The sequence below is a fragment of the Camelus dromedarius genome, chromosome 27 (genome assembly GCF_036321535.1).
Source record: "Camelus dromedarius isolate mCamDro1 chromosome 27, mCamDro1.pat, whole genome shotgun sequence".
Lineage (NCBI taxonomy): Eukaryota > Metazoa > Chordata > Mammalia > Artiodactyla > Camelidae > Camelus > Camelus dromedarius.
This window is the reverse complement of record NC_087462.1, coordinates 23993812-24007658: the sequence shown is the minus strand read 5'-3', so window position 1 is coordinate 24007658 and position 13847 is coordinate 23993812. Positions and strand designations below refer to the sequence as shown.

Genomic DNA, 13847 nt, shown 5'->3' with positions numbered 1-13847 from the left:
TAGGGAAGCCCAGCACTGCCTTGGGATCCTCTTTCTAGGGAACTTAGGCAGAACCCTTTCTCTTTCCAGATCCCCCTTTCCCCAAGAGCATCCATCAGTCCCCCTGCTGCCCACAGCCCCCGATCCCTCCCTCTGTCCCAGTGCTTCCTGCAGGGCTGGTGGTCTGCTCTGCAAACATGTTCTTCTCCACCAAAGCATGGGCTCCTCAGAGCAGGTGCTTGAACCCCAGGCACTAAATAGATGGTCAATAAAAGCTTGTTTATAGGAATTGGGGAGGAAAGGAAGGAGAGAGAGAGAAAGAGGAACTGATGAGCAAATGAAGGGTAAAGCGTTAAGAAGCTAGAAGAGCAAAGGATGAAAACAGTCAAAAGCTGCTTGGCTGACGCTTGCACTAAACCTGCAGAGACAAACAGAGGTGCTCCCCGGATCTCTACGGCTGCCAGCCTTAGGTCAGCAGTTTTAGTACTGGGGGTTTTTTATCCACCCTGGCCCCAAGAAACTGTTTCTAAAAATCCACTGGAAGAAGCACTTCTGGAATGATAGAGTAAGGACTTCTGAAAATCTGCTCCTCCACGAAAGCAAGAACACTAGGAAAAAGACCTTTTCAGAATTCTGGAAATTAATATCTGGTAACAACCTAAGAAATGTTTATTCAAGAGAAATATCTGAACCTTACTGAAAACGGTGAGGTTTGTAGCATTTTAACTTGCCCATCTCCTGGCCCCGCTGTAGCCTTAAAAACCATCAGCCTCATAATCACGGCACCTGTGAAAAGTAGCAGCCGCAGAGGTGGCAGAACAAGGTTGAAGCCCCCAAGTGCTCATTCCCTGAGAACCATCACTATCTGTAAGCTCCCTGGAAAAGCCCACTTTTTATAGACTTGTCTCTATTTGATCTGATGCAGAGCTCACTCACTGGGAAAAGCCCTATTCCCGGAGAGCTTGCCAAAAACACTCAGCAGCAATTGTTTAATATTGCAGCTGCCTGAGGTAGCAATGCCAGTTGGAGCAAACAAGAAGCTGACACAAAAACTTAAATGAAGATCTAGGGTATGCGCTGTCCAAAGGGGCTTTGAAATGCTCCACCATATTCCTGGGAATCTAGAAGATGTGCAGGGAAAGACCTAAGAAAACCCCAGTCTGTCATCTCAGGCTGACCTTGAGGCTCCACTTAAACAGGAAATGAAGGCAAAGGCAGGGTTGTAACCTGGTGCAGCACTGAAGTTATGTTCCAGCACGCCCAAAGAGCACCTTGGCATGGAGTGGGAGACTTACTGGATCAAGGCATTAAAGAAAAACTCTGTCTAGCTGACAATTAAACAACCCAAGCAGAGACTTCAGCAGCTGCACATGACAAAGAGTACACACTTTAGAGAATTAGCCCAGAAAAGCCCCTGAACAAACAGCAACAGCAGCAAATCCTGAAAAGGAGGAAGGGTATGTAATTTCCAAAGGAGCCACATTAGATTATTTTTAATGCCCAGTTTTTAACAAAATTATGAGACATACAAAGATACAAGAAAGTACGGCAATTTAAAAAGGACAAAAGGTGGTCCATAAAAACTATCATTGAGAAGCCCAGATGGACTTACCAGACACAGATTTTATGTTGGATGTTATAAATATGTTCAAAGAACTGAAGGAGACCACGTCTAAAGAATTAAAGGGATGCACAAGAATTATGTACCACCAAATGGAGACTATCAATAGAGAGATAGAAAGTATTTTTTTAAAGGAGCCAAATAATAAGTTCTTGAGCCATAAAGTACAGTAACTGAAATGAATAAATCACTAACGGGGCTCAACAGTAGATTTGGGCTGGCAGAAGAAAGGATCAGCAAATTTGAAGTTAGGTCAATTCAGATGATCCTGACTAAGGAAGAGAAAAAAGAATGAAGAAAAATGAAGAGGGTCTCAGAAATCTGTGAGACACTATCAAGTGTGCCAACATACATAGAGCGGGGGCCTCAGCAGGGGACAAGAGAAAGAGACATAAGGAATATATGAAGAAATAATGGCCAAAATCTTCCCAAATATAAAGAAAACATTGTATATCCAAGAATCCTAACACATTTCAGGTAGAATAAACCTAAGTGCACCATAGCCACATTACCAAAAGGGAAAAAATGAAGAAAGACCTTTGAAAGCAGCAAAAGAACAATGGCTCCCTCATCACAGAAGAGGGATCCTTGATAAGATTAACAGCTGATTTCCCATCACAAACCATGAAAACCAAAAGGTGGTGGGACATATTCAAAGTGATGAGAAAAGAAGAAACGGTCAACAAAGAAATTTGTAGCCAGGGAAGCTATACTTGAAAAGTAAAGGAGAAATTAAGACACGTCCAGATGAACAAAAAATGGAGAGAATTCATCTCTAGCAGCAGAAATACTAAAGGGATTCCTTCAGTATGAAATGAAAGGAAGCAAGACAATAATTTAAGAAACAATAGCTGAAAGCTTTTCAAATTTGCTGAAAACATTAATCTACATATCCAAGAAGCTCAGTGAGCTCTAAATAAGATAAATGCAGAGATATACATCCAGACACATCACAGTAAAATGCTGGAAGTCAAAGACAAGGAGGAACTCTTGAAAGCAGCGGGAGAGAAAGGATTCATCCATACAAGGGAACCCCAGTAACATTAACCGCTGACTTCCTGTCAGAAACAACGGAGGCCGGAAGGCACTAGGATGGCCTGACCTCTTCAAAGGACTGAAAGAAAAGAACCATCAACCTAGAATCTTACGTCGAGCAAAACTGTCTTTCAAAAATGAAGGGGATAATGAAATGATGACTGTTTATCAGAAATGATTGATAAACAGGGGAGGAGGGTATAACTCAGGGGTAGAGTGAGTGCTTAGCAGGCATGAGGTCCTGGGCTCAATACCCAGTATCTCCATTAAAAAATAAATAAAATAAAATAAACCTAATTACCTTCCCCAACCAGAAAAAAAAAAAATGAAGGATAAACAGAATTACATAATGGTGATGGCCACGCGATTCTGCAAGTATACCAAAAATCCCTGAAACATACTCTTTTAAAAAGTGAATTTCATGGTACATGAATTACATCTCAGTAGAACCATTTTTTTTTTAATCCAACGTATTTACTTTCCACTGAGGCTTCTAATCAGCACCGCCGCTGCCCTGCACTGAGTCTGAGTAGGGTAACTGCCAGAGCAAACCTCCAAGCCAAGGCTGGCCTGCTCGACCCTGAACTCCAGGGCTGCAGCCGTGTACCTGACATGTCATCACAGCCAAAACACTGGAGGCCCATCTGAGCTGCCATTTCCAAAGGAGACTCTTCAAAGCTGTTGTGCAGTCAGCGTTTGTTCAGCAACATGAAGCCAAAGAAAGGAAAACCTCCTTCTGTGTTTCTCTCCTCCCTGTGATCTAAGGGGTGCGTGTCTGTGTAGGAGTGTGCAAATGTGTGTGCACATAACAAAGAGAGAGCGTGCTGGAATTCCAGCCGGCACTGGGTTTTGGTGTCCGCTCTGTGCTGCTGCTGTCCCGAGCACTTTATATACACACAATGTCTCATGCAATCCTCATGCAGTCCGGAGAGGCAGGGGATCGGTGCTCCCCACGTTTCCCAGAAGCAGTCTTTGCCGAGAGAGGACAGGCTCTGGCTGAAGACTTAGAGCTCGTCAGCTGGGGAGCCGGGCTCTGAGGCCTCAGCGCTCCCTGGCACTATTGGCCTCATCACATCCAGGCCCTGTGGCCTAAGTGCCCGACTCACCGACTCGTTCCTGGCTCTGCATTTGCCCACCTCCAAGCCTTACTTCATCCACCTGCAAACTCGGTTTAAAAGCCCTGGGCCAGGTGCGGGGTAGAGCTCAGCAGTAAAGCGCGTGCTTAGTATGTGTGAGGTCCTGGGTTCAATCCCCAGTATCTCCATCAGGAAAATAAAATAAAAGCCCTGGGCCTACTCTGTCCCACCAGGGGAAGCCCCAGAGAAGCGTGGCCAAAGGTGGTTGTCCTCACGGCGGGTGGGTGTCCTAGGGTCAAGCAGAGCCCCATAACCTGAGCCAGCTGAGAGGGGAGAGGCAGAGGGGAGGGCCTGTTGGGCAGAGCAGGGAGCAGGCAGAGTGGGAGTCAGGGGTCCAGGCACCACCCAGAAGAGCAGGTGTGGGCCGTGAGCAGTGGCTATGATGACCCCAGCGGCCTCAGGCACTCAGGCTAGACCCCGGCCCTCGCCACCTCCAGGTGTGCACACTGAGCAATTGCCAGGCTGTGGGAAGGGCTCTTCCCAATTTGCTTCTCCAGGAATATGGCCTTCGGGAAACCCTCAGAAATGGTCCTCCCAGGACTAAAAGCGCTAGGAGGGCGTGCTGGGCCCCCAGACCCTCCACCCGCTTCTGCTCACCCATCAACAAGCAGCTCGTGTGCCTTCCTGTCCTCCGGGGCTGAGAGGGTGTGGCCCCCAGTTTGGGAAACCCGGTCCCTGTCAGGCCACATCAATTCAGTTAAAGAGGCCACAAAATCACTGAACCCTCAAACCCGTTTTATCTATTTCCCAAGTCATCTGGCTCTTATTTAATCGCTCCCGCTTTCCCGACAGCAGAGGCAGCAGATCCAGCCAATCCCTGGAGCACGTGTTTGAAAGCTGTGTGTGGAACAGGGCCGGCCGCGGTGGGACCGCCACCCGGAAGCCCTGCAGCCCAGCTCACTTTTTTTTTTTAAATGAAGTGTAGTCAGTTACAATGTATAAATTTCTGGTGTACAGAGTAATGTTTTAGTCATGCATATGTATACATATATTTGCTTTCATATTTTTTTTCATTAAAGGTTATTACAAGACCACCTCACTTTCTAAGCAGGGACCCCTGGATCCCCCTCCCCACCCATCGCTCTTGGCAGGCCAGCTCACCATGGGCCATGGAGCGCATCTCTAGAAGCCTCGGGCAGCCCAAGCACAAACCCTGTACGATTGGCCCCCATATTCACAGGTTCCACATCTGTGGATTCAACCAACCATCTATCAGAAATTTTTTTTTAATTTCCAGAAAGTTCCAAAAAGCATAACTTGAATTTGCTGTACACCGGAAACTCTGTACAGTGTTTGTGTGTGAGGTATTATAAGTAATCTAGAAGTGATTTAAAATATCCAGGAGGATGTGTGTAGGGTATGTGCAAATAGAACCATTTTATACATGGGATTTGAACATCCTTGGGTTCTGATATCCTTGGGGGGCCGTGGAACCAATCCCCCCGAGGGTACCGAGGGAGGACTGTACGGCGAAGCTCGGCGCTCCTGCCCTTCTGCCCTCTCATCCATCCAGCACGTGTTCACAGAGTGCTCGTGCCTGCTGGGCCCTGCTTGGGCCGGAGGGAGATGGCTGGGAGCCAGGCACACAGGGTCCCAGCTCTCAGGGAGCTGCCTTGCTGTTGGGGCTGACAGACAGTAACGGAAACACAAATAAACAGATTTCAGAAGTGAAGACTGTGATGAGTGCTTGGAAGGAAATACTAGGGAGCTGTGATGGAAACCAGGGGGGCGATGGTCAGGAAGGCGGGTGTGAATGTCCTGGGGCCAAAGAGAGCTGGCCCCTCGGGGCACCGAGAGAGACAAGGGGGGCCCAGTGCCAGGCCGAGGGTGACAGGGACCAGGAGGAGCAGGGTCACGTGGGACCGCTGTGCCCCCAAGAGTCTGCACGTTATTCCACTTGAATGGGAAGCCCTGGGAAGGGGTGGGCATTTTTTAAAGGCCCCTCTGGCTGGTGGGATGGGTGTGCCCAGAAGGAGGCTGTAAAGATGATGCCAGCGGTAAGCAGTGGTGGCTGGTGACGGGTGTCAGCAGGGCGCAAGAGAGGTGGTGGGTTGGTGTGAGTCATGGTGGAGTCTCAGGTGGGCTCCATGCATCCAGTCCCACCAGTGATGGGATCAGCCTCTGGAATGCTGCCATTCCCACTCTGGCCAGCCCTCTGGGGACGGTGCACAGGGCCATGGGTTTAGGGCTCCACAGGGCTGCTTCCCACTAGCTGGGTGACCTCAGACAGGCCATGCTCCCTCCCAGGGACCTCAGGTGACACAGTAAATGTCAGAGCTCTTCCTGCCAAAATAGTTTGCACTTTGTTAGGCTTGAAGTAAGGCTGCCTAGGGGGTTCTGCTCAGATCGGAGCAGGACGTGACCCTGGGCACGGTAACATTTTTGACCCTTGGTTTCCTCGTCTGTAAAATGTGCTGGTCAGGCAGCAGCAGGGGTTAAATGAGGTGGCTGGGGAGGGCAGACGGCGGAGTTCCCAGTGCAGGATGAGCCCTGAGTGAGTGATGGTGACTTCCGGGGCCCCTCCTTCGTCTCCTGAGCTGCACCTCACGCCAGGCTCCGGGCTCCACTCTCAGGACCCCAGGCGCCCAGAATGGTCATCGCAGTCTGAACTTTCTTGGAGGGAGCTTGGAGGTGAGGGGAAGGCAGCAAAAGCTGGAGGCCCAGACAAAAGCACAGCCACTTTTAAGTTAACTTAATTGCCTTGTCTGACTTGGTGGCCACACACGTGTATCCGACGGCATTAAAGGGTCCACGGTGAAAAGTCGGTTTCTCCCTGCCACTCCTGCCTTCCCACCGCCCCATTCCCCTATCTGGAAGCAACCTGCTGGCCACATCCTTCTGTCCACACCCAGAGATGTCCCACATTCACACAAACAAAAGTCCAGCCATTTCTTTTAGCACGAATGGCTGCCTATTAACACACTGTTAACACACCTTTTAAAAAAATGTAACCATATGCCTGGGAGAGTACTCCATGTCAGAACCTAAAGAAGTACTTTAGTCTTTTTCACAGCTGCATAGATAAGCATTTTTTTAAAACTGAAGTATACTCAGTTACAATGTGTCAATTTCTGGTGTACAGTATAATGTCCCAGTCATCCATATATATACATATATTTGTTTTCATATTCTTTTTCATGAAGGTTATGACAAGATATTGAATATAGTTCCCTGTGCTACACAGAAAAATTTGGTTTTTTATCTATTTTTATATATAGTGGTTATCATTTGCAAATCTCAAACTCCCAAATTTATACCTTCCCACCCCCTTCCCCCAGTAACTATAAGAGTATTTACTGTGTCTGTGAGTCTGTTTCTGTATTGTAGATGAGTTCACTAGTGTCCTCTTCCTTCTTTTTTTTTTTTTTTTTTTGGATTCCACATATGAGTGATCTCATATGGTATTTTTCTTTCTCTTTCTGGCTTACTTCACTTAGAATGACGATCTCCAGGTCCATCCATGTTGCTGCAAATGGCATTATTTTATTCTTTTTTATCTCTGAGTAGTATTCCATTGTATAAATATACCACAGCTTCTTTATCCAGTCCTCTGTCGATGGGCATTTAGGTTGCTTCTACATCTTGGCTGTTGTAAATAGTTAGGTAAGCATTTATACAAGCATCCATCCTTTCTCTAAGCAGCTCCACTTGTGCTGTTCCTAAAGGTTTTTACTCTCTCAACCAGTTCTGGAAAGAGTAACCTTACACACCTGTCTTCTCATGTATATCTGTTAATATATCTATGGAATAAATTTCCAGGAGGATCAGTGTGGCAATTGGCACAAACGTCTGACATCTTAGTCAGCATCACTAGCTGTAGAGAGTGTACCAGTTTATCCTCGCTCAGCCTGTGTGTGTGGTGACCTTTCCCTTCACACGATGTCATCGGATTTTTTCACTTTTCCTAATCTGATATGATTGTAGTTTTAACTCTCCTTTCTTTTATCGTGAATGAAGAGTCCCTTTTTTCCCCGTGTGCTTAAGGGCTCTGGTTTTTTTTTTTTTTTTGTGGACTCGCTGTTCATTTCTTTTGGCCATTTTTCTGTAAGATTGTTGATGTTTGTAGAGTCGATCTGCAGGAGCCTTGTTTGTCAGGGTATCTAGCCTTTGTGACATGAGTTAGAAATATGTTTCCATGCTGGCTTTGGACTTTGCTGACGGTGCTTTCTGCCTCGCAGACATTTTTGTTTTTATATGGTTGGGTCAGACTTTATGTCATGGTTTCGAGATTATGAACTGAAGTTGGGGAAGCTTGCCCCTCTCCATGGTTAGAAAGGAATTTTTCCATATTTTCCTCTAGGATTTTTGTGATTTTTTTTTCTTAAACATATAATTCTTTGATTCTTCTGAAATTTATCCTGGTTCATGCTGAGGTATGAATCCAACTTGACTTTGTCCCGATAACCACCAGCCTGCTCACCACCTTCTGTTCATAATAACTCTCTTCTCAGTGGTACAAGAGGCTCAGATGGAGCCGGGTAGGGGTTGGGGGGTGGCAGGGGCAGATCGCAGTGTGGATGGGGCTTCGGATTTGGGCCTCTGTCCTAAGAACAATGGGAAAGCAAAGGGTCAGGGGATGGGAGTGCCATGATCAGATCTGCATGTGGCCTCCCAGGGGAGACTGCAGGGGGATGGGTCAGCATATTTGAAACCCCTCTGATCCCAGGCACGTCCCCTTTGCTGCTAGTGAGGTTTCCTCTCCTGGGCCTCCAGCCCCGTCTCCAGCACCACTTCGGGTGAACTCCTGAGGGTCTTGATACCCACACAGAAGCCCCTCCCACCCTCTTCTGCCACCATCACTCATGGCTGATGGCCCCACTTCCTCCTTCCCTGGCACAGTTGGAGCCATTGGAAGAGAACTTCCGTAAATCCCACCTGCGTGTCTGCACACCAAGCAGCACCACGTACCACCTCCCGGTGCCGCCTCTGATGCCAGGGCCAGTCCCCCTCACCCCCTCCAGGACGTCGCTCCTGGAATGCCCGGTTTCCAACATGTTGGATCTGCGCCCCCTGCTGACGACTCCCATTGTGCAAACACGCTTCTGTGCCTCACACTGGAAAGAAATACCCCTCTCTGGACTCCGTGCCACCAAAGCAACTACTCCGTGTCTTCGCTCCCATCTGCAGCAGAACGCCCCGAAAGCTGTGACTGTCCACTTCCTCCCCTTCCCTCTCCCCAGACGCCCACTGCCATCTCCCCTCCTGTTGGTGTCCAGCCGTCAGATCTCGGCCTTTGCCTCATGTGGCCATCAGCAGGGATGGGCACAGTGGTGGGGCCCTCTTCCTCAGTGCCCTTCCTCCACTCAGCTTCTGGGACTTCCTTCTCTTCTCCCCACTTCTAACTGTTGGGGTGCCCCCAAGGGCCACGTGTACAAAGCTGAGCCCCTAATCCTTCCAGCAAACCTGCCAACTTCTGTTGATGGCAACATCTTTTCAGAGTTGCTCAAGCCAAAATCTTCCTCAACTCATGTCTCTCACACTCCACAGTCTAGAGAAATCCTCTTGGCTCCTCCTTTAGAATCAATCCAGAATCCAACCACGTCCACCTGCTCCACCGCCACCACCGGCTGTGGGCCACCACCGCCTCTCCCCCACGTCACTGCCATGGCCACCCCACACAGTGTGATCCTTTTAAAATATGAGCCAGGCCATGTTCTCTCTGCTCAAAACCCTGCAAGAGCTCCCATCTCAGAGGATAAGTCCTGAAAGCGGCGGGTAGAGCCGTCCCCGTCTGCGCCGCCCCCAGTGCTGGCAGCGCCCCTTCCCCGGCCCTGCGCCTCTCCCGCTCCTTTGCACTGGCGCCTTCCAGGGGACGTACCGTTTATCACGCTTCCTGTATCTCAGCTGTCTCCTCCCTAGGAGGGCTGCTCCTCAGGACAGGGATCCTTGCCGCTCTCACGGCTGTGTCCCACTTGCCCGGAACAGCGTCTGAAACAGGAGGCACTCAGCGAATGTCTGTGGGGTGAGTGAAGAGGGAGGTGAGGGAAGAAGCTTCCCGAGATGCTGGCAGCATGGATTAGGCCATGGTGTCGGTGGTACCAAGTGGTACTGGTGGTGGCAGCAGGGACTGGCTGTGAGTGGGTGGATCCCAGGGCAGTAAAAGATGGATGTGCCGATAGACCGGGGAGGGAGAGCGTGTCGAGGGGAACTCCTTGTTTTCCGGGTCACCAGCTGGGTGGGAGGGGATGTCATCCGCGGAGACAAGGGGCTGAAGCAGAGCACGCGTGTGGCTGCACGTGTCTGTTTAAGGAATCTTGGGACTCTTCACGGGGAGATCAAGCGGGCAGCTCGCAAAGGGAGCCTGGGCTTCAAGGCAGGGTCGGGACTGGAGGTACACGTTTGGGACACTTCCGCCTAGTGCAGCCATGAGCGTGGAAGAGACCTGGGGAGGACGGAGAGGAGATGGATGAACAGGGAACTGAAGAGAAGGAAGCTTAGACTTGGACCCTGAGGGTGAGCCTGGGAGAGGAGGCGGAGTCAGCTGAGCCGCCGGGGAGGTGGGAGATGAGTCCAGTGGGGAGGAGAGACCCTTGCCAGGCTTACGGACCGGGAGGAGGTCGTTGGAGACCTGGTGAGGGTGGGACAGGGAGGGCCTCCACTCGGAGGGTCACGAGGGGCATGGGAGAAGAGGAGCGAGGAGAGGAGGCCCCCCCACTTCCAGCAGGGCGCTTCCTTGTGAAGGAAGGAGAGGTGGGCAGGGCAGAGGAGGACGCGGAGTGCAGGCTGGCTTCTTCATGGAAGGGATCGGAGCATGTTCAGGCTGGTGGGGAAGCCTCTGCTTCAGAGGGCGTGCTTGACAGCGACCAGGAGAGAGAGGGGGCGGTGGGGGCAGCAAGGACCCAGAGAGGTGGAGGCGGGTCTGCTCCTCTGAGTTGTCCTCGTAAATAATCAATCAACAATCTATACCAGGAATGGAAGAGTTTATATGAGCTGAAGTGAGGACTACAGCCTGGAAGACAGCCTCCCAGATCACTCTGAGGAACTGCTCTGGGGAAGCACGGTTTTTGTTTTTGTTTTTGTTTTTGTTTTGGGGGGGGTATTTATTTCTTTTTTAGGCTTGTATGGTGGATTTCATAGAGATTTTTTCTTTTGATGTTTTTGTGATTTTTTCTTACATTTTTTATTGAATTATAGTCAGTTTATAAAGTTGTGTCAATTTCCAGTGTAGAGCACAATTTTTCAGTTATACATGAACATACATATATTCATTGTCACATTTTTTTTCACTGTGATCTACCACAAGATCTTGTATATATTTCCCTGTGCTATACAGCGTAATCTTGTTTATCTATTCGGCATATGCCTGTCAGTATCTACAAATTTTGTGATTTTTTTTTAACTGAAGTTTAGTTCAGCACAGTTTTATGTCTTGTCTGAACAAAGAACATCAAACAAGTCAGGGATACATTCCTTCGAGGTTTCAAGAAGAGGAGACCAGCACGTACTCCGCGAGTCGTGTGGCCTCGGCCTGGGAAGGGAGCCTTATCGCAGGAGAAGCAGCACTGGCGTTCCAGGAAGGGAGGAATTTAATCCTGATTTTCCACACGGACATTCTTTACTTCTGGTCAATGCGCCCTTTTCTTTAATAATTAAAGCAGATGTACAATGTATTTTGATAGGCCACGAACAGACTGTTTCAGTTAACACGTAAAATTCAGGTTAACTCACGTGTAAGCCAGTATGACTTCCCCACACCTCAGCATGTGAACGTTTCTTTCATCAGAGTTAACCTGAGGGGCCCGGAGCGGAGGCCGCGCACGGGTGCAGGCGCAGGCAGGGTGTGCGTGTGGCGGCGCAAAGATGCCGGCAAGTCCACGTGGTGGCTTTCTCTTCTCTGTAAAGCAAGGAGCAAAGACGTTGGCTGAAAGTGAGGCATTAGGTGTACGGATATCCGCGCGGCCATCGCCCCGCCCCACCTTCAGTCTAGGATTAGGGGACACACGGTCCCCCCGTTACGTTCTCGGGTCTCAGCTCCATTGCACGTCAGGTTTTCAAGCCAAAAATCTTTGTTTCATCTCTGTGCTTCCTCTATACCCCAGGCACCCCTCCACCCCCACCTCCACCGTCAAATCCATGAGCAGGTCCTGTCTGTCCTCACTAACGTTTATCATCTGACTCACTTCTCCGTCTCCACTGCCAGCACCTGCGTTGGGGCCACAGTCCTTCTTGGGGACAGCTGCAGCGCATCCCTGTGCACACTCTTGCCTCCTCAAACCACTCCTCCATGCAGAACCCTTCAGTGGCCCCCGCTGCCCTTCCAGTCACGTCCCCTGGACCGTGTCTTGGAAACCAGACCCTGTGCTCTGGCTGCCTTCTCCCCAGGCCCCCCGGCTGCCGCCACTCGGCCCCTCCTAGTCCCCAGCTGCCCAGTGACCTTGGTGTGCTCCGAACTTTTCCTTCTCCGCCACGCTCTTCCTTCCCCTTCCTCTCCCCGGTAATCATCCCTCACCGCCTGCGCTCAGCCTGGCCTGCTGTCCCCCGTCGGCCCAGCCAGGCTCTGGCCACTCGCTCTGTGCCGGGAGCTCCCTGTGCTTCTCCGTGTGTAATGGTTTTCTTAAGTATCGATCCGTCCAAGGAAAACTCTGCGTCAGAGACCTTGCCTCTTTCACCCCTGGTGCCATCACTTGCCCATCACATAAACGTGTGCCGGCTGCCAGCCTCACTCCCCAGGCCGAGGGCGGGGGCTGCCGGGGGCAGAGGAGCTGCTGGCTGGGCAGCAGGGTGGCTCTAGGGGAAAATGTGCAGGATGGGAGGGTTCGGAGGCCTCCTCCAGGGCTGAGCTCCACCCCTAACCAATGACGTGGCCTTGGACAAGTCAATCCTTTCTCTCTGAGCCTCTGTGTTGTCACCTGTCACATGTTCATCATACCTCTCACAAAAATTATTGAGGTCAAATGCAGATGTGGATTGCATGCTGTAAGCCGAGGACCCATGTGGGTGTCCTGGGGGTTCTCCCGGGAGGAGGGGGCGAGTCTCAGCCCGCGGCGCCAGCCTTCCCTGCAGGGCCACCCGTGCTTCCAGACGCAGCCCCCTTCAAGCCCCCATACACAGCCAGGCTTGGCACCGCTAACCCCGAGGCTGGGCTGTGGCCACACCTGCCCCACACATCTGCTCAGCCACACACGTCCAGTGCCCCTAGGGTGTTCGTCCCTCTGCTCAAAATGTTTTCTCCCCCAAGTCTCTCCCCTTCCATGGTGAGCTCCAGAATTTGTTCTTCAAGCAAGAACAAGGTCTGGCTCCTGCCCTGCCTGCCAAAACCCGACCCGGGTGGGCCCCAATCAGGGAGCAGCGGCAGCCTCAGGCGATGAAGGCGTGGACCCAGACTTCCTGAACTGTCATCACCATGGCCACGGCCACCCAGCCCCTCCAAGGACAAAGGCGCTCCCTCTGCCCTGCCACTTGGCTTTGGGGGCGGCCATAGCATTAAAGTCTTGCGAGGAGGGGAGGCCAGGAAACGGGCAAGGGAGGGGCCGGCCTGGCCCAGGGGACCGTCTCTCCCTGTGATGCTGACTGTGGCTTCTCTGCTTGTGTCTTGCAGGTCCTCCCGTAAGTGTCCTGGATTAGGCCCTCTGCTCCTGAAAGATAAGACGCTTTGTTCTCTCTCTGTGTATAGCACTTCCATGGAAGTAATATTTGGTTAGAGAGGTGTGTCCTTAAAAAAAAAAAATTCAGTCCCAGACAGCGGCCATATATTTTGTGAATTGTGGGTGAATGCAAACACAGGATTCCGTGGGCTTGACTTGCTCGGGGAAGCGTTCTGGGACCGTTTTCCTTCAAAGAGGGCGGCACGAGCCTGGCTGCTGCTCACCAAATCCGGGGCTCCGCTTGGTGCACAGAAACGCAAGCATGGTGCCCATGTCCCTGAGTGCCCTGCAGTGCTGATCCATCTAAATGTTTTGGTCTCATGTGCTTTGGCACAAAGGGCTTGGGAGTCAGACAGAGATGCCAGGAATAAGTTGGACTTGACTGCTAGATCCTGGGGTCTGCTTTCCTTCTTTGCCAAAATATTTGACTCTCTGGGCTGGGCAGCAGAGACCTCGGGAGTGCAGCTGGCCAGCGAGGGCGTTGAGGTGGCG

General features: G+C 50.7%; 1 protein-coding gene across 1 annotated transcript in view; it reads left to right on the top strand.

Annotated features, from left to right (window-relative positions):
• Window positions 1–13847, top strand: part of COL23A1 (collagen type XXIII alpha 1 chain) — a 301135-nt gene that overhangs the window by 239874 nt on the left and 47414 nt on the right. Inside the window, exon 4 of the mRNA XM_064480158.1 lies at window positions 12775–12782. Coding sequence (XP_064336228.1) covers window positions 12775–12782 — 8 coding nt within the window. The remainder of the gene's footprint in view (window positions 1–12774; window positions 12783–13847) is intronic.